At 60.6% G+C, this 19,196-nt stretch overlaps 1 protein-coding gene across 2 annotated transcripts in view; it reads right to left on the reverse strand.

Moving 5' to 3' along the window:
* Positions 1-717: 717 nt before the first annotated feature.
* Positions 718-19,196, reverse strand: part of WNT7B (Wnt family member 7B) — a 54,281-nt gene continuing 35,802 nt past the window's right edge. For both annotated transcript variants that reach the window (XM_070790576.1, XM_070790575.1), the window contains exons 3-4: positions 9,275-9,546; positions 718-3,452 (exon numbers count right to left, since the gene is read on the reverse strand). In XM_070790576.1, coding sequence (XP_070646677.1) covers positions 2,973-3,452; positions 9,275-9,546 — 752 coding nt within the window. In that variant the 3' untranslated portion in view covers positions 718-2,972. The remainder of the gene's footprint in view (positions 3,453-9,274; positions 9,547-19,196) is intronic.

Consider the following 19,196-nt stretch of genomic DNA (forward strand, 5'->3'; position numbering starts at 1 on the left):
GGGCCCGGGTGCCCAGGCGGATGGGGGCTGTGTGATGCCAGGCTGCCTTGGGACAGCGGGCAGTGGCCAAACCGGCCCCACTGCATGCCTCCAGCCCTCAGCAGGAATGCCATTCATCCTCCCTGCTCACAGGGCCTCTGGCAGAAGCAGCGAGGCCTGATGGCCAGCCAGGGGCCCGTGGAGCTCCCAGGGACCTCGGGCTGCCTGGCCTCCCCCAGAGAGGGCAAGGAGCGCCCTGGGACGGGGGGGTCATGGAGTCACAACCCCCCAGATATAGCTGGACAGACCCACAGGGACCCTGAGGACAGATCCCACTGGGGTCACAGGGGGAAGGAGACACCGAGGGAGACAGATGGGGCCAGGGCCTCCCACCTTCAGCCCCTCTTCTCCCGAGAGCAGCCCCCTGGCACCAGGCTGACCCTCCTGCCCCTGTGGCCTGACCCAGGCTGTCTGGGGAGGCCTCAGAGTCTGTGTCCAGCCCCCCAGCTGTGGCCCTTGCTTGGTGGGGACAGGCCCAAAGTTCCTGGGGACAGGCAGGATGAGAACCAAGCCCCCGCAGCAAGGTGTGGAGGATGGCGTGGGGGAAGAGCCATCAGCACAGCGCCAGCTCTGCCCGCACACGGGGTCCAAAGGGTGGGAGGCCTTGTCCTCAGGGGACTGCTCGTGAGTCCCTCTCCTACTCCTGCGGCAAGGGCTGCAGAGACTTCACACACTTGCTTCTCTGATTCCAGCTTTATTGGAGCCGAGCGCTCCCCTCCTGGGGAGCCCAGACACAGCCCATCAGAAACCCGCCAGCTCTCCTGAAGGGGTGGGGGGGTGGCCACCGCAAGGACACACAGCGCCTTGGCCACCAGCGTCCCTGCCTGGGCCACACGACAGCCCCGCCCCCACCCAAGGGAAGGGTGACATCCTATTAGGGGAGGGCGGGGTCTCGGTGGCGGCCACCGAGTAGCCGAGGGACAGTGCACGTGACTTGGTGGCATCAGGGGCCCCAAGGTCCAAGGGCCGGTTTCAAGCAGAAGGAGGAGCCTAGCTCGGGGACAGCGCGGCCATCCCCCTGCCCCCCAGTACCCAGTGTAGGTCACAATAATTTAAAAGACACTATAGACATTTCGACGCTATATAACAATATAAGTTAACCAGGTTTCTTGGCAGAGGATGCTAGGCCTGTGGACTCAGCGGGGTATCCTGGGACCTGGGGTGGGGTGGTGGGAAGGGGGCTTGGGGGCATTCACAGTGGCCTGGGAGCTCCCAGGACAGCAGCTGTTGGTGGCATGTCCTGGCATCGTGCGGGCAGGCAGGGTAGACACCAGGGCCAGGGCCCAAGGTCACTCACCCCAGGCTAGTGTCCAGCCCACTTGTCTGGTTAGTGGCCTGAAGATTGTCTCCATGGGATTCTGAGAGAAAACGCCTTAAGCTCAGAACAGGGACGAGCGCATGGATGGTGGTGCACACCGTCCTTTCTGGCCCTGGACACCTCGTGCCTCGGTCTCCCCAAGGTGGGCAGGAGTACTGGCAGAGGGCATGTCCAGCACTGAGTCTCTCCCCACCCAGCCCACAGCTTAGAGTCAAGCAGGACCCCTTTCCATTCCTGTCTCCCCAGTTTCAGGGTAACTTAACCTCATGGAAAGGTCTGCGTGGGGTGGGGACCACAGATGACTGGAGGGCAGCCATCTGCTGGCGCAGCTGTGGGACCCTGGCGGAGCAGTGCCCTGGATCCGAGCTTTCTCAGCATCAGGGTCAGGATGAAAGGACTGGGCAAGGAGACCACCAGAGAAACCCTCAAAGGCACCTCGAGGCAAGGGGCGTGGACCCCATTGAAGCTGGCAGGGGGAGGAAGGGCACAGCCAGAGTTTTCAAGGCATGGGGACTGCCTGTCACCCTGGGTGTCCCCAGAGCACGTCCTTCAAGGTCAGGAGCCCTGGGATGACCGTCAGGCAGCCTGAGCCCAGGGGAGAGCCTCCACTCGCAGCCTTGCGGGTCCCCTGCTGGTGCTTGAGCTGCTCCGGGCCTCAGGGTCCCCATCTGTCAAATAAGGCAAATACCCCTGAACTGTCCCCCTGTCCCACCAGCCTGCCCCGGGATGGTGCTGTCCTGGGGGTCCAGCTGATTCCAGGGTGGGAGGGGTTTCTGTAAACCAGGGGGTGTCAGGCTGGTGGGGGGCTGGAAGAGCAACACACTCAGGGACGTAGCACTCCTGGAACCTGACGTGGGTGACAATCTGATTTGCTAGATATGATTTTCAAAAGAAGGGAGGAAGGGGCCAGAGATCCCTGTCCGTGGCTCTCCTCACAGGCTCTCGTCCGTGCCCCCCGCCCAGCTCACGTGGAGACCACGTGCACTGGCCACCTCCCCCTGGACAGGGCCATGCACAGGGATACTCCCGCGGGTACCCAGGGGCCAGAGGAGGGAGCAGAGGGGGGCAAGGGGACACACTAACAGAGTACAGAGTTAGGACCGGCTATGCCTTAGTGCTAAAATCCTCTTCGGATACTAAGAAAACATAAATAATTTTTGTCGACATCTGCCCAGACTGCCGCAGAGCCCAGTGACTGCTGAGGCCTGGGACGAAGTCTTTCTGCGTCCTGTACCACCAGGCTGGGAGAGAAGGACGCTCGGAGGCTTGTCGCCTTGCTTTCCGAGCATGTGTGTCCTTGAGGTTCACTGTCCCAGAGAGAAGAAATGCACTGTGCGCCGCTGGGGACACTCACGCCATCGGCCTTGCCCTCTGGACCAGCTGATGGGCACTGTTCTGCCACAAGAGGGGACTGGCGTGGCAGGAGAGAACCGCTGGTGGGCCAGGAAAAGGTGACCGGCCCGTGGGAGCGCTCTTGCGCCTGGAGCGCCCACCTCCTGCACACCCCTCAGGCAGGCCGGGGCAGAGATGCCAAGGGGGCGGGGCGGGGCCGCGGCGGAGTGGGCGGGGCCGCGGGCGGGGCGGGCGGGGCCGCGGGCGGAGTGGGCGGGGCCGCTCACTTGCAGGTGAAGACCTCGGTGCGCTCGCTGCACGTGTTGCACTTGACGAAGCAGCACCAGTGGAACTTGCAGTTGCACTGCCAGACCTTGGTGTACTGGTGGGTGTTGTAGCCCCGGCCGCAGCACATGGTGTCGCAGCCGTCTGCGCCGGGCGACGTGCGGTTACACAGGCGGCCCTGCGTGCCCACGCTGCCCGTGGCCGCGTCCTCCTCGCAGTAGTTGGGGGACTTCTCGATGTACACCAGGTCCGTCTCCATGGGCTTCTGGTAGCTGCGCAGCTGCTTGATGCGCAGGAAGGTGGGCTGGCGCAGGCGGCTGGCGCGCACCACCTCCACCTGCACGGCCACGTTGTACTTCTCCTTCAGCAGGTGGCCCACCTCGCGGAACTTGGGCAGCGTGGTCCAGCACGTCCTGGTGGTGCAGGAGCCGGACACGCCGTGGCACTTGCACTCCAGCTTCATGCGCTCCTCCAGGACCTGCGGGCCACAGGGCAGGCTCAGTATGGGCTGGGGAGGAGTGGCGGAGGGGAGGCAGGTGGTGGGGGGCCTGCCACCTCGCCTCCATCTGACCCAGATCTGGCTACCCACTTCCCACCGTGTGACCACACATCAGTGTTTCCTCCTCTCTGAGCCTCAGTCTCCTCATCCATGAAATGGGGCTACTGACCACAAGGTCCCTAACTGCATGAGACCCTATGAGGGTCCCCATGAGAATATTCAGAACTCGGCAGAGCAAGGCATGTGCTCATCAAATGTGTTCCTCGAGATTCTCACAACCCTTCAGGGAGCTGCAAGTCAACGCACTGATGAGGAAACAGGTTGAGTGGATGGGGCAGGCGTGGGACTCACTGTAGCAGGTGAAGAAGCTGGTGCATGCACCCTCCAGGTGGGGTAGCAGGTCCAGCAAGAGCAGGTGCTCAGTAAATGTGGACCCCCCCTCTGGTCTGTCCTGCTCCCCACCCTTGTGCCTGGTGTAGGCTTTGGCATGCAGTCAGCACTTAATAAGTGGCTGTTCAATGGAAGCCTGGCACGCACATGGAGCTCTGTACACCTTTGCTGAAGGACGGAGTGGGGGCAGGCGGCGGGTGAGTGCATGGATCAGTGAGGCCCAGGCGTGCCGTCTGCTGGGAAGCCGCCCTCCGACCAGTGTTGTTCTTTCTCCCCAGCTCCCCGAGGGCCCGTGATGGGTGCAGCCGTGTGTTTTCCTTGGGCCTCCCTCCTTGGCCCCGGAAGGCTGATTCCCAGAGCCAGCCCTGACCCCGGGCACTCATTTACTCAGATCGAAAAGGCCCTGCCAGCCGGGCCTGATTAAAGATGGGGAATCATTAGCTGCCGCCCCACGGCTGCACAAGGGCCATTTGTCAGCTGTCTTAGTTCCCGCTGGCCTCATTGCGACAGCCTAGCCCTGCGTGGTCTTGGCCACCCTCTGCCTCCTGGTCCAGAACCCCAGCCCTGACCCTCAGTGAATGAATGAATGAATGAACAAATGAAAGAAACAGAGAGAGAAACATCCCACGATATTGGGGACTGCCCAATCCCTTTCCTGCCTGCCCTGATCGCACAGGGCCCTGGACCAAGGCGAGGAAGCCCGGGACGCCCAGGAAACTGAGACAAAGCAGCAAAGCGCAGGGGCCTGTGGTGGGGGGGTGCTGGCGTGGGGCTTCCTGGGGGAGGTGGTGCCTGTGCTAGGCGTTGACGGAGGAGCAGAAGCTCCTCAGACAAAGAGGAGTGGCACTCCAGGAGGGGTGCATCGAGAGAAGGTCTGGAGAGCCGCCACCATCACCACGAAGGGAAGATTCGACCCAAAGGAGCACAACGCGCGGCTAGCGGCCTGAAGTTTAGGGGGCGAGAGTCTCCTCTCCTGTGCGGATGATGTCCTGGCGGATGATGTCCTGGCGGATGATGTCCTGGCCGAGGTGGGGAGGGACCCCGTGTTCGGAGGAGGGAGAGGGGGCCCAGGGGAATATTCAGAACTGGAATGGCAGCGCTTGATGACTGCCGTGGGGCGTTTGGGTCAAAGGCACTGGCCAGAAGTCTGGTCTGGGGGTCTGGGTAAAGGTGCGACCTCTTCAGAAAAAATGTATCTAGGCCTCTCGTCTGCCTCCCACCCCTCTCCTCACTCTTGTCCACCCCAGTCCGACCTCTCCTCCCCCTCCTTCCACCCCACCCCATGATCATCTTTGCTTGGACCATTGTAAGCTAAGTTGCTTCAGTCATGTCTGACTCTTTGTGACCCCATGGGCTGTAGCCCGCCGGGTTCCTCTGTCCATGAGATTCTCCAGGAAGAATCCCAGAGTGGGTTCCCATGCCCTCCTCTGCTTGGCAGGACATTGCCAGTAATGCCTAATGCGGCTCCCGACACTCCTCCAGGGGACCTTCCCTCTCCCCGAAAGCCCCTCACTCTACTAATCTGCCCTTCAGAGCTTGGAAGCTTCCTTGGCCTGGTCACGCTGCCTGCCATGGATGCCCCAGGCCAGGAGCTGACCGGATGCATAGCCCTCTCAGAGCCCCAGCCTGGGGGGCAGCTGGCCCTACCCCATGCTGCTGGCCCAGGAGGTGCTTCCTCAGATGGGCGGTGATGGCCAGAGACCTGGCAGAGTGTCCAGGCGAGCCTCTGTGCAGGCCGGGTGGTCCACCGGCGTGCCCACGCTGGCCCGCTGAACAGCTGCCCCCCGCCTCGCTCTGCCGCCCGCCCTGAACCCCTTCCCTCCACAGTCAGCTCCTCTGTGGCCAGTGACAGTCCGCAGATGAAGTTGACTGGACCGCTGTGTGCAGAGCAAAGGGCTGAAGCCTTGCTTGGCTGGGTCCCCGGGGCTCACTCTCCCGGGAAGTGATCACAGGATTCAAGAATGTGCTGTTTCCGGCTTCAGTGCCCTCATGGTAAGAGAGAGAGAGATGGTGGCGCCAGCCCCCACTGCCTCAGGAGACCACCTAGGAGAGTGGAGAGCGACGCACCCTGCCCAGAGGAGCTGCTGGCTGAGCCCCGGGCCTCACTCCTGCCCTAGGGAGCTCCAGAAAAGGGCAGACAGGGGTTCTTCCCAGAATAGGGGCTGGCCTACACTCTGGGGAGGGTGCTCAGTCAGGGGGAGTCCCCGGTTGGTGGACCAAAACCCTGAGGAGCTCAGAGTTGAGCAGGTCTGCACGCTCAGCTTGTCTGCTCCTGGCCCACGAGGGATTCAGTGGGCCATGTGCCAGTCTGGGGTGGGCTGAAGAGTGTCCTCCCAAATGTGTCTACTCAGCCCCTCAGAATATGCCCTTCTTTGGAGATCGGAAGTTTGCAGATGTAAGTAAGGTAAGACTCGTGATGAGATGGTTCTGGTTTTGGGGGGGCCTGAGTCCAGGGACCTGTGTCCTTGTAAGAGACAGACGAGGAGGGAACACAGACACAGAGCAGGGCCGTGTGAAGGCAGAAGCCGAGACTGGGTGATGCGGCCACAAGCCAAGGAGCGCCCGCGCCCCTGGAGCTGGAAGAGGCCGGAAGGACCCTGCCCTGGAGCCTCGGGAGGGAGCTCGGGCCTACGGACACCTTGACTTTCGGCCTCTGGCTCTGTGCAAGAACAAATTCCTCTTGCTCGAAGCCACTTCGCTGTGGGACTTCGGTGTAGCAGCAACAGCCTCCTCTCCTCCTGACTTGCTGAACTCCGTGCAAGGCCCGGGGGCTGGGGGTCGGGCCTGGCTGCTCCACGAGTGGGCCGGGGTGCCCAGCACTGAAGTGACCCGTGAAGGTCTGGACTCAGCTCTCCAGGAAACCTCAGAAGCCATACTCACCCGTCTCAGCTGCCATGATAAGCCCCCAGGGGGCCCTGTGTGGTCACTACCACGGCCTTTTCCAAGAGCTCAGACTACACATGGGCTGCACGGCCCCATGGGGTCGGGGCTGCTGGGGGCGGCAGGGGGGAGGGGCACAAGGTACCTTCTACCTGCGGGGGAGGAGATGGACGTGGGAGAGGGACAGGGCCACCAGGGCCTCGTGGACAGCTGGGGACAGTGTCAGCAGGAGAATCCTGGCTGCCAACCACGTTAGAGGCCTTTGCCGTGGCTGCCCTGGCCCCGACAGGCCCTCGCACGGCTCATCTGGCCCCCACCTTGCCTCCACCAGTCTGCTTCTCCTTAGAGCATGGCTTCCGGGTTTCACGGCTCCACCCCAGTCAAACTCCCCCAGCATATTGACTCTTCTCCATCCCAATTCCCCCCAACCCCCGAACAGCCCCAGGCCCATCACCAGCCTCCTGTTGTCAGCCTTCCTGTCTGCCTCAGGCCCAATCCTGCTAGTCTCCACTTCCCCTGTGCCTTTTTACCACCTGGCAATTGCCACCCCTTCTCCCCCGCCAGCCACCAAGTCCCCAAATATAAAATGGAGACAGTGAGACTGTTCTCCCAGGGGTGTGGGAAAGCCCCTGCTCAAGACCTAAGCCACTGCAGAGGCTCAAAGGGGATTGGTTCAGTTTAGACTTCAGATGTGCCTCCTCCTCCAGGGAGCCCTCCTGGTGTCCTCCATGTAAGTGAATCTCTTTCCTCTGCCCTTCCAGACACAGATCACCATTGCCTGCTCCCAGAGAATGGAGCCTGGGGCTTCCCTCGTGGCTCAGATGGTAAAGAATCTGCCTGCAATGCCGGAGACCCATGTTCGATCCCTGGGTCAGGAAGATCCCCTGGAGAAGGAAATGGCAGCCCACTCCAGTATTCTTGCCTGGAGAATTCCATGGACAGAGGAGCCTGGCGGGCTACAGTCCATGGGGTTGCAAAGAGTCAGACCTAACTAAGAGATTAACACACACACAGACACGGAGAATCCACAGCCTTCATGCTGTCTGAGAGCTCCATGGAGGTCCAGAAATGAAGACTCCTTCTTCACTATTTGTTCCTCTGACCATAACGGAACAAGCACGGGCTGCAAGGCGACCTCCACTTCTACAAGGTGAAGTCAGAGCCTGGGCCTGGCGTTCAAGGCCCATTCTGGGCTGGCCCCTGCATATGTCTCAAGCCCTGTCTCACCCACCCCTGGTGCTCCCACAGGCCTGAACCCTCTGCAGTGGCCCCCTCTTCCACCGGGCCCCTTCCCTGCCCTCACCTCTCACACCCTGCTTCTGCTCTTCTCAGCTCTGGCATGTCCTTCAAGGTCTCCCTAGGACACTACTGCCTTCAGAAAGCTACTGCTACCCCTCCCTCAGGCCCCTGGGCTCCCTGCATGTGGACCCACTGGGTGCTGGGGGAGCTCCCACAGCCAAGGCATGTCTCACCCCACCTGTGCCCTGTGCCCAGCATGATGCCTGGCACACAGACTGGGCAGGAGCATTGGTTGAGTGAATGAGATCAGCTCAGGGCTTGGGGGCAGAGGGCATTTTCAAGGCTTCTTTGCCTGGAAAGGCTAGTCTGCCCCTGGCCTGCAGAGCCCCTCAGGCCCTGGTGCCCTGGGTGCAGCCCCTGGGGCTGGAGCACCAGACCCAGAGGCGTTCCGCTCAGCTGGCTGCTCTATCTCGGGCCATCTTGCCGCCATGGCGGCCGCTCCTCCCAGCCCAGTATCTGGGGCCTTCATCTCCCCAAGGCGGAGCTGGACTCGCCCTGACTTCTTCCCCACTGTGTCCCGGCTTGAATGTCTTCCATTATCACGCACCTCTCTGCACCCCACCCTACACATGAAGCTGGCTGCTCGAGAACTTCCAACTCAGTTCCTGCCTTTCCTCAGGCTGCTCCTGCTTCCTGGCACCACCCCTTCCTCCAGCCTCTCAAAATGAATCAAAGGCCACCTCCTCCAGGAAGCCTTTCTGGGTGTATTGGCATGACTCCTATAGGAGCGGGGGAGGGACAGACTGTGATCTACTCCCGCACGACGCTTGCCAGGCCCGGCTCCTACCCTATGTGCAAAAAGGGTCCCCGTCTTACACCACTGCCCACCAGCTGGGGTCTGCGGACACATCACTTCTCTAGTCCCACCCTCAGTTTTCAAATCTCTGCAATGGGAATAGAAAGGCCCACCTTCTGGGATGGACAAGTGATGGCTTGTGCTCAGCATTACCCACCCAGCACATTCAGGCCTCAGTTCACCAACTCCCTTCGCTAGAAGAGAAGCCCAAATCTCAGAGAGGTCCAGACCCTCCCTGGATAACTGGGTAACTCAGTTGTCACACCTGAAGCAGGCCTGCCCCGCCCAGTCCTCCCAGCCCCTCCCCCTGCTTGCATCGCCCCTCCCCTTCCAGCTCCTGCCCCGCCCACCGTCGCCCCGCCCCGCTCACAGCGCTCTTCCCAGTTCCGCGTCGCCCCGCCCACCGCAGCCGCGCCCCGCCCCGCGCCCGCCCTACCTTCCTGCCCGCCTCGTTGTTGTGCAGGTTCATGAGGCGCCTGGCGTTTTTCTTGATCTCGCGGGCGTCCACGAAGCGCCGGGAGAAGTCAATGCCATAGCGCACGTCGGCGGAGCAGCCGCCCCACTTCCAGCCCTCGGCCTGGTTGTAGTAGCCCTGCTTCTCGCGGTCGCAGCCGCAGTTGCTGAGGTTGCCCTGGCTGCAGGCGGCGGTGACGGCGTGGGCCACGCCGGCCGCGGTGATGGCGTAGGTGAAGGCGGCCTCACGGCTCCCTGCGGGGAGGGGACGGGTGCGGACGGTGAGCCCCGCAGGTCCCGGCCGCGTGGGCTCGGGGCCAGGCGCTGGGCCCTGATCCTGCTGCCGGCCAGCCGTGTGACCCTGGGCTCAGCCCTGGCCCTCTCTGAGCTTCCGACTCAGCCACGTCGGGCTGATGGAGCCCACCTGGCAGGGCTTGTCGTAAGGACAGTACACCCTGGGCACTCGGTGCTTGCCCTGGCCCTGCCGCCACACGGAAGACCCTTCTCTTTCTGTCCCAGGAGCCTGGGCGGGGGCCCAGTTTCCTCCTGGGAGACAACGCAGTCGGGGGTCCTGGGAGGGGCTGTTTGGGGTCTGCACCTCTGCCAGCCTCCCAGCGCTGCTCTTCAGGAGCGGACCACCTGTGCTGATTCCTTCAGGGGCGCCCACCCCACCGGCCAGGGGCCAGGCAGAATCCTCCGAGCTTGCGGTGGACCCCGAACCCGTTTGCTGCCATCTCTCTCTCTAACCACCCACTGTCACCCCCTCACCAGGCCCTGGCCGCCTGAATCTTCCTTCTCCATCAGCCCTGCCTGCTTCAGGGGCCACTGAACTCCCAGGCTGGGGCACGGGTTTCCCCCGCCACCCGCACTCCCCAGCCATCCTCCAGGCGGGTGCAAAGTGCAGTTCCGCACACACCTGTGCTACATACACATTCCCTCCCTCTCCTCTGCCTGAGCTGGAAAGGGAAGGCCTGAAGTCTGTGCAGGTTGGATCCCCAGCCCTCTCTCCCTATCTTCCACCCCAAACAACTCAAATTCCGGTGCTGGTCACATGCTCCTGGAGGTTTCCTGGTCTTTTGGGTGGAATTTCCTTCCCTTTCATGCCCAAATTTTTACAACCTTTCAACGCCAGTTCCAATGTCTCCTCCTCCAAGCAGCCTTTCCAGACCACCAGCCAGAAGACAGCCCGGGCTGCCTGACCACCCTCAGTGGCAGATCTGACCCTCTCATTGCTCTTGACACTGTTCACCCAGTGAGCCCGACCACTGGGACTTCCTGGCTCCACGTGGGTCAAAGGCCCCTCAGTTGGGCAGTCCCAACTTGAATTCTTTATTTCCCACGCCCCGTCCCCTGCCTGTGCATCCAGCCATTCCAGCCCCAGTCTCTCGGGCACCCCTCACCTTGCCCACAAGCAGAGAGGCTCCCTGAGGGCCACGACTGAGACTGTGTGGTCCCCAGCACCTGCCACTACGGGTCTGGAGCTCAGTGGTGTTGACTGGACCAAAGCCCAGCTCTGGTGAGCGGCAATGGTGGTGCCCTCAGCCACAGCAGGGCGTGGCCCAGTTGGACTCAGGGGGGGCCTGGAAACCCAGGAGCCCTCCTCGCACAAGCCCACCCAAGAGTGCCAACATGCCCCGTGTGCTTGCCTACTGTTCCTGTTGTTGGGGGCTGGCATGGTCCCCCAGGTTGAGAAAGGGTTGAGAGTCAAGTTAGGTCCATTCCACGAGCATCCACTGAGCACCGACTGCCTGCCCGGCCTTGTCCTGGGTGCTGGCCTTGTGCTCTGGGGCCCACCTCTTCACCCACCAACCGGCTGAGGGGGGCTCATCCAGAGGGGGTCCCCACTCCCCTAGGAGGCTCACCCTTGGTGGGGGTACTCATCCTGAGCGAGTACCTACACTCTGGGGGCTCATCCTGGGGGCTCACTTATCTGGGGTCCCTGCTCCCGGGGTTTCTCCCATTCAGGATGAGGACCAAGGTCTCAGGGGCCCAGGGCGGAGGAGGCTTTGGTCGGCCTCTGCCTCTCGGAGGGGGCCATGGCTTCCTGGAAATTTCCATCCTCTGAGAAGAGCTGAGGGAAGGGTGGTATCCGACATCCCTTCCTCCCTAGGAAGACCAGGGGCTGCAAAGGGCGCCGCCTTCCCAGGGCCTTGCTGCTCATCCGCCCCTCTTCCCGGGCAGGCCCGTCCTGCCTACACTTTCCCCTCCTGCCCGGGGACCACTCTGATGGCACTGCTCAGTCAGAAGTCCGCCTCAGCCCAGTGAGGGGCTCTTGGAGAAGCACGGAGGAGCCCTGGTCCCACACCATCCAGGCCACTAGCCAGGAGCACCAGACAGACAGGGACAGGGAGAGCACGGTGTGAAGTGGGCGCCTGAGCTCTTGCTGGTGTTGGTGTCTCCCGAGCCCAGCAGAGCCTGCTGACTAGCTCATGCATGGGCAGGGGAGGTGGCAGTGAACTTCGGGGTCCAGGAGAGAAGGTGACCACGGAGCTCTGCAAGGAGGCCACAAGGAACCATGGAACCTCCAAGGATTCCTCAACCTGCCTCTCAGTGGGGGGTTGGGGGTGGGGTGGAGTAGTCAGGGAAGGCTTCCTGCAAGAGGTGACATCTTAAAGTAAGTCTTAACAAGAAGTATGTGTTAACTCATCATGGTTTGTGTGTGTGAATGTGTGTATGTGTGAATGTGTGTGTGGTGTGTGTGACTGTGTATATGGTGTCCAAGTATGTGAGTGTGTGTACGTATAGTTGTGTGGTGGGTGCACGCTCCTGGTGCACGTACAGCAGGTGCAGAGGTGTGCAACAATTTGGTGTTCCTGGGCCAGGAGTAGGAGATCAAGAGTCGAGAAAAAAGAGGTGGCCGAGGTGCCAGGGAGCCAGTGTGTGGGTGGCCAGAGATGTCCCGTGAAGCAGGTGGCTCTTTCTGCCGGTGTGGGGGTGAGAGAGAAGCTGCGGGGTTTAGATCTTAGAGCCCATGCTGGCTGCGGGGCGAGGGGGCTCCTGGAACTATTTAGCAAGCAGATCAGCGGAGCTGTGCTTCCCTCCTCCTCACCGGCTCTCACAGCACCAGCACTCCCTGACCCTTCATACGTGTCCTCATCGACCTGTCCCGACGATCATGTGACAGGTTTTATCCTTATTCCCATATCATAGGTGAGAACACCGAGGTACACAGAAGCTGTGAAGTGAAGTGAAGTGAAAGTCACTCAGTAGTGTCCGACTCTTTGTGACCCCATGGACTATACAGTCCGTGGAATCCTCCAGGCCAGAATACTGGAATGGGTAGCCCTTGCCTTCTCCAGGGGATCTTCCCAACCCAGGGATGGAACCCAGGTTTCCCTCATTGCAAGTGGATTCTTTACCAGCTGAACTACAAGGGAAGCCCAAGAATACTGGAGTGGGTAGCCTATCCCTTCTCCAGGGGATCTTCCTGACCCGGGAATTGAACCAGGGTCTCCTGCAGTGCAGACAGATTCTTTACCAACTGAGCTATCAGGAAGCTGTGAAATGAGGTGTTAATGGCTGAAGCAGGACTTGAACCCGGGCAGTGGAATCCAAGCCCAGCTTTGCAGAGGGAGGGCCTGGGGCATAGGTCATGGAGGTCATCCTACCTGCTCCGTGGCCCTTTGCCCTCAGTCATCTTGGGCAGGAGGAGACTGGGAAGAGGATGCACAGCCCCTTGGAGGGGGTGAGATTCTGCCTCTGCCTCTGCATCTGTGGGCGGTGGGGTAGGGGGTGGGGGAGTGCTAACCAGCAGGTGAACACTGGTTGGGAGCCCTGGGGAGGCAGAGCTAGCCTCGGAATGGGCGTGCCACACGCTGGGCACCGGGCAGGGGGTGAGGAATCTCCTCTGGTTGTGTAATCCACCAGGAGGCCAGGCCCACGGAGTTAAAAGCCCCACAACCAAGCCCTGCCTGTGCGAGCAGGGTGTGGGCGAGCCCTCGGAGGCCCTGGACCCCCGCACTCCATCCTCTTCTTCCCCAAACGCCCTCCTCCCCAGCAGCAGCCAGAAGGGGGACTCCCACATCCCCCACCCTAAAGCGCCAAGCAGGCCAGCAGGTGCCCAGGCCAGGGACGGCTGCGTGTTTGGAGGGCATTTCACAGAACCCCTCCTCCCATCTTTTCTGCTCCCGCCTGGTTTCTGCCCCGTACTCAGCTCAGACCCAGTTACTCATCAGTTACTCACTCGGTTGCCACTCCCGCTAATTCCTTTTTTATTTGGTTTTAATGAGCCAAGCCCTCTCATCTCACCATGGAGACAAGCGGGAGGTGAGCATGAGGGAGGCATGGTTTGGGGAGCTGAGGAGTCACGTGGGGTTCGGGATGGAGGGGATTGCTCACCCCCCCCCCACCCCGCTGCATTCTGCAGGCGCATCTCATTTAATGCAACGGCTTTGTCGCTCCATTTCACAGAATTGGACACTGACTCTGGGGGCCGACTCACAGTGTGCCTGGCCTGGAGGGAGGACATGGGCCCCTCCCCCACCAGATCACACCGGGGCGGCTGCCTGTCCTCCAGGGTGAGAAGGGGGAGGGCTTGGATTAGAGAGAAGCCCCTCAAACCCGTGGGCCTTGTCCCAGCAAACATCCGGGATTCCCGGCCCCTGAGATGCCCTCCAGCCCTGCCCACCTGTCCCACCCACCACTCCTTGAAGCCCTGCTTGTCCAAGCCCAACAGCTGGTCGCCTGTGGGCAGGTGCAGCTGCGCCCCCATGCACACCACTCTGCTAGGATAAACAGGGCAAGGCCCAATTCCTTGCTGCCTACGTGGAGAACATGGCTCCCTCTTCATGGAGCCCTGCCTGCCTGCCCACGTGCCTGCAGCTCACCCAGGCTCTGAACGCAGATAGGAGGACCCCTGCTTCCCGAAGCCCTGCTTTGGGGTGAAATGCCCGCCCCTGGCTCTTGCCAGGTGCCCGCAGGCTGCAGGGGTGGTGGACGGGATCCATGTCTGACTCCTCTGTGTGCCCCCACCCCGCAGCGTTACTCCCTGAGCCCCCATGTGAGCAGGGAGGGGGCTGGACGCGCGACAGGCATCATCCCCTTCTGTCTCCACGACCACCCACGGAATAACTCCTCTGAATGAGACCCATCTCACAGATGGGAACACTGAGCCTCAGTGCTGGGAAGTGATTTGCTCAGGCAGCAGCAGTGACAGACACGTGAGCACAGCGGCTGCTCCAGATGCAGCTGGTGATGGGGGTGGGGAGCTGGGCGGAGGCAGCGGGGACAGTCTGTGTGGGGCCAGCCGCTGTCCTGGGGGGCACTCTTTGTTCTCGGGAGCCCAGGGGCCCCGCTTGGGATCCGGATCCCACCCCAGACGGATCTGCACCCGCAGACCACAGAGCCAGCAGCAGGTCCGGCTGTCTGTCTGGCACTCAGGAAGTCAAGATGGGCTCTGTGAGCCACGCAGGGCCCCCAGCCCGAGGTTTCAGGGAAGCAGAGGGAGGTTCGGGCAGACGCGGGAGGAGCAGGCAGGAAAGCCCTGAACTTGCAGTCTCATACCTGCTGCGCAGCCCCAGGCAAGCCACAAACGCTCTCGGAGCCTGTGCCCCTTTTGCCCCACGGTCCCAGGAGAGCTCAAAGAGCAAACAACATACATAGGCATTGCCCTCACGGTCACCAAATGAGGGGGCCAGGGCGGGCCACGGACGACCAGGTACAACTCGGGGCCCCCAGGACGGGCCGGGCGCCTCTCTGCGCTATCCGCAGCCTCCTCCCAGGCAGCCTGCCCAGCTGTCCCCTCCACACATATTCTAGATGAATCCAAAACAGCTGACCCTCGGAGACCACTGTCCCATAGGTAAACCGAGGCGCTGGCCACTCAGGGGCCATCCAGCTCTGCTCTCTCTTTCCTATTGGTTACTCAGACTTAACCCCGCCCCTCCAAGCAAAGACCCACACCCACCCCCATCCCACCACTGCATGCCAGCCAGACCTGAGGTCCAGAGAAAAAGGGTCTTCCCAGATCATAAGGGCCTCGCTAACCCTTCCATCCCCTCACCCAGACCTCAAGGAGGACGCTGGGGACCAGGCAGTGCTTTGTGAGCAGTTACTGGAGGAGACAGGCTTCCCAGGTAGCTCAGTGGTACAGAATCCGCCTGCAATGCAGGAGACACAGGTTTGATCCCTGAGTCGGGAAGATCCCCTGGAGGAGGAAATGGCCACCCACTCCAGTATGCATGCCTGGAGAATCCCATGGACAGAGGGGCCTGGCACGGTATCTTCAGAAAGCCACCACCAGCACTAATTGAGCTCAAGATGACCTGATTAACTGCGGGCCTGGGGAGGCACGGCGAGCAAGGCGCTTGTCCCCTCCGAGAAGGGAAGCTGGGAGGGCCTGAGGGGCCATCCGGTGCTCCTCCACAAGGAGTCTGAGGCCCAGACACAGACAGCATGCTGCCCAAAGTCACACAGCGGCTCAGGAAGTGGGCGAACCCAGACCTGACATTCCGAAATGACTGAGGTGAGGTCAAAGTCAAAGGTCCCAGGGAGCAGCCTCAGAGTCAGAGCCCTCGAGTTCAAGTCTAGACCCTAAAACTGACCAGTTGGGTGGCCTTGGACCAATCAAGGGGCCTTTGAATATCTCAGTGTTTCCGCTTTGCAAAATAAGGATGAGGGTAATTGCTCTGATATGGCTGAGTCCCCACGTCAGAGGACCCATGAGTGGTCCCAGGGGCAGGCCTGGCCCAGCACACAGAGGGTGGCTGACCTGCACTTCATGTCCACACGTGTGTCACACACCACACACGGACTCTCCGTGGTGCACACAGGTTCGGGCATCCTGTGTACCGCTGCCTGTGTTCTCACACGTGTGTCCGGGGTGTATGTCTGGACCCACACCTGCACAAATGCAGTTCCCATGAGCGTGAGCAAACGTGTGCCCGTCTTGTGGCCAACAGCTTGGCTCTGTCAAACCCCACCTCTCTGCCAACCTGCACTTCCCCTGCTTTGAGAAAACACAGTATTTTCTACAATTCAGTAATAAAAAGGCAAACAACCCAATTAAAAACAGGCAAAGGATCTGAATGGACAGTTCTCCAAAGAAGGAATAAAAATGGCCATTAAGCCCACAAAAAGACGCTCGACATCATTAGCCATCAAGGGCGTGCAGATCAAAGCCACGACGCGAGCATGTCACATCCACTTTGCTGTCGTTGTTCAGCGGCCAAGTCGTGTCCGACTCTTCGTGACCCCGTGGACTGCAGCACGCCAGGCTTCCCTGTCCCTCACCATCTCCTGGAGTTTGCCCACGTTCATGTCCATTGAATCAGTGATGCCATCCAACCCTCTCATCCTCTGTCGCACCCACTAGAATGACTAAAATAAAAAGACACTAACAAGTGTTGATGAAGATGTGGAGAAACCAGAACCCTCATGCGCCGCTGGTGGGAATGGGTATGCAAACGGTTTGGCAGTTCCTCAAAATGTTAAATACAGAGTGACTCTGTAACCCAGCAACCCCTCCCCTAGATATGTACCCAAGAGAAACGAACGTGTGTCCACGCAACAGCTTGTGTGTGAATACTCATGGCAGCATGATTCTCAACAGCCAGAAGGTGGAAACAACCCGGATACCCATCAGCGGATGAAGAAAGCACGGTCCCTCAACACAACAAAACACGGCAGACACACAGAGGGACAAAATATGGACACAGGCTACTGCGTGAATGAACCCTGAGAACGTGGGGCTCACAGCTGCCAGACGATGCCACTGATGTGAGAGGCCCAGAGCAGGCGAGTCCACAGGGACAGAAAGCAGCAAGTGTTGCCAAGGGCAAGGGGGACTGAAGGGCGACCGCTGCGGGGTACAGCATTGCTCTTTGGAGTGATGAAAATGTTCTGGATTGACTATGGTGATGGTCGCACAGCCTAAGACTACACTAAACCCTCTGAGTTGTATACTTCAAATGCATGGGTTGTACTGATATGAGCTATATCTGAATAAAGCTGCTATACAAACACAGCAGGGACTTCCCCGGTGGTCTGGTGGCTGAGACGCCACACTCCCAATGCAGGGGGCCCAGGTTCGATCCCTAGTCAGGGAACTTGATCCCACAGGCCGCAACCAAAAAGTGATCCCTCATGCTGCAAGGAAGATCAAAGACCCTGCGTGCTGCACCGACGCAGTCAAATAAAATAAATATTTTAAAAAATACAGCAAAAAAAACTGCCCCCGACCAAAAACAAACAAAAAGCCCTACAGCAGGTTTTCAGGGGATTGCACACAACTCGTCCGAGTCGATTTAAACCTTCATGGGGTCCCCCTCACAGTGAGGGTACTTAGCTCAGAGGAGGCAGGGGACCGGCCCGAGGTCACACGGAAGGCAGGCTGACCTCAGAGCTGGGATCTGACCCCAGACCCCAGGGTCCATGCTCGGACCACTCTCCACCCACCAGAACGGAGAAACCACACGGTCTGTCTCCCGCCTCTCTGACCAGACCTGGGACCCAGGCACCCTATTCCATCTCACCCCTCCTTCCTTCATGTCCCTGAAGTACCATCCATATGTCTCCCCAGCACCAAGCACAGTCCGCCCTCCTCACCGACCCCACGGACTGGAGCCCCTACCTACCCCCAAGCCCAAGGCCGCCAGACAGCAGAGCAAGACTGGCGCATCACAGCCCAGGTGACTAATGGGCTGGGCGGGGGTTCACAGGGCGTGCAGGCAGACAGCCTCCGTCAGAACCACGGAGGGCTCGGCCGACAGGGTGGTTGTAGGGAGGCACTTGGGTGGAGGGTGGCCAGTGCAGGCCCCTCTCAGGAAGGAGGCTGAAGGGACTTCCCTAGTGGTCCAAGGACTAAGATTCTGCACTCCCAATGCAGGGGGCCCAGGTTCGATCCCTGGTCAGGGAACTAGGCCCCACATGCCACAGCTAAAAAGACCCTACATGCCACGACGAAGATAAAGATCCCGTGGGTTACAACTAAGACCCACACAGCCAAAATAATAAATAGACAAGCATACGGAAGGGAAGTCCTGAACCACAAGAGAAACGAGTCGTGCAAAGCTGCAAGGAACAGAGTTCAGGCAGAGGGAACAGCGATGCTGAGGCCCCGAGGACAGAATGAGATGGGGGCGTGTGGTTTGATGCAGGAGAGACAGCCACACCATGTCGACTCTGGGAGCCCACAGGGAGGATTTTACATTTTATTCTATGAAGATGAAAAGCCCCTGGAAGGTGCTGCTGTGACGGACATTGGAAAGGACGCTCTGCTGATGGCAGGGGTGTGGTGGAAGCAGGGAGACCCATGGGGAGGCTGTGGAAGGGTCTGGGTAAGAAACGCTGAGGGACTGCCAGGTGGAGGAGGTGAGCAGCCAGGCTTGGGATAGAGTCTGAGGGTGGAGCCAGTGGGACCAGCTGGGGGACTGGGTGAGGAGGTTTGGGGAAAGACACGTCCGAAAGGAATGCGCAGCTGCTGGGCCGTCACCACGAGAGGCGAGGAGAGGTCCCGGCTGGGGAAAATCAAGGCACTGCCTTGGCCACAAGTAGGGGGCAGCCGAGCACTCCCCTGCCCAGGAGACCCACAGCCCCGTCCAGATGGCCCTGGGGCTCCTGGGTGGCCCTGGCCCGGACCTTCACTCCCCCAAGTCTGTTTGCCCACGTAACACGGGGGTGGGGCCCAGTGCAGTGGGTTCCAAGCCTCCTTAACAGGATCCTTTGCCAGACTTGAACTTGAGATCCAAGTGAGGCTGCCAGGGCTGAAGTAGGGTAGGCACGTGGGCCAGGGTGGGCTCCTGGGCCCTCCAGGCCCAGCCAGTGGGACGCTGCCAGCTGGTGGGCTCCCCCGGCCCTCTGAGACCCCCACCCAATCTGACTCTCAGACTCCCATGCGCTTGGAAGGCGGGGAGAATACCTCCCCTACCCACGGTGTAGGTGGAGGGACGGAGGCCAGGAGACACCCC

Source organism: Bos indicus, chromosome 5, assembly GCF_029378745.1.
Source record: "Bos indicus isolate NIAB-ARS_2022 breed Sahiwal x Tharparkar chromosome 5, NIAB-ARS_B.indTharparkar_mat_pri_1.0, whole genome shotgun sequence".
NCBI classification, from domain to species: Eukaryota; Metazoa; Chordata; class Mammalia; order Artiodactyla; family Bovidae; genus Bos; species Bos indicus.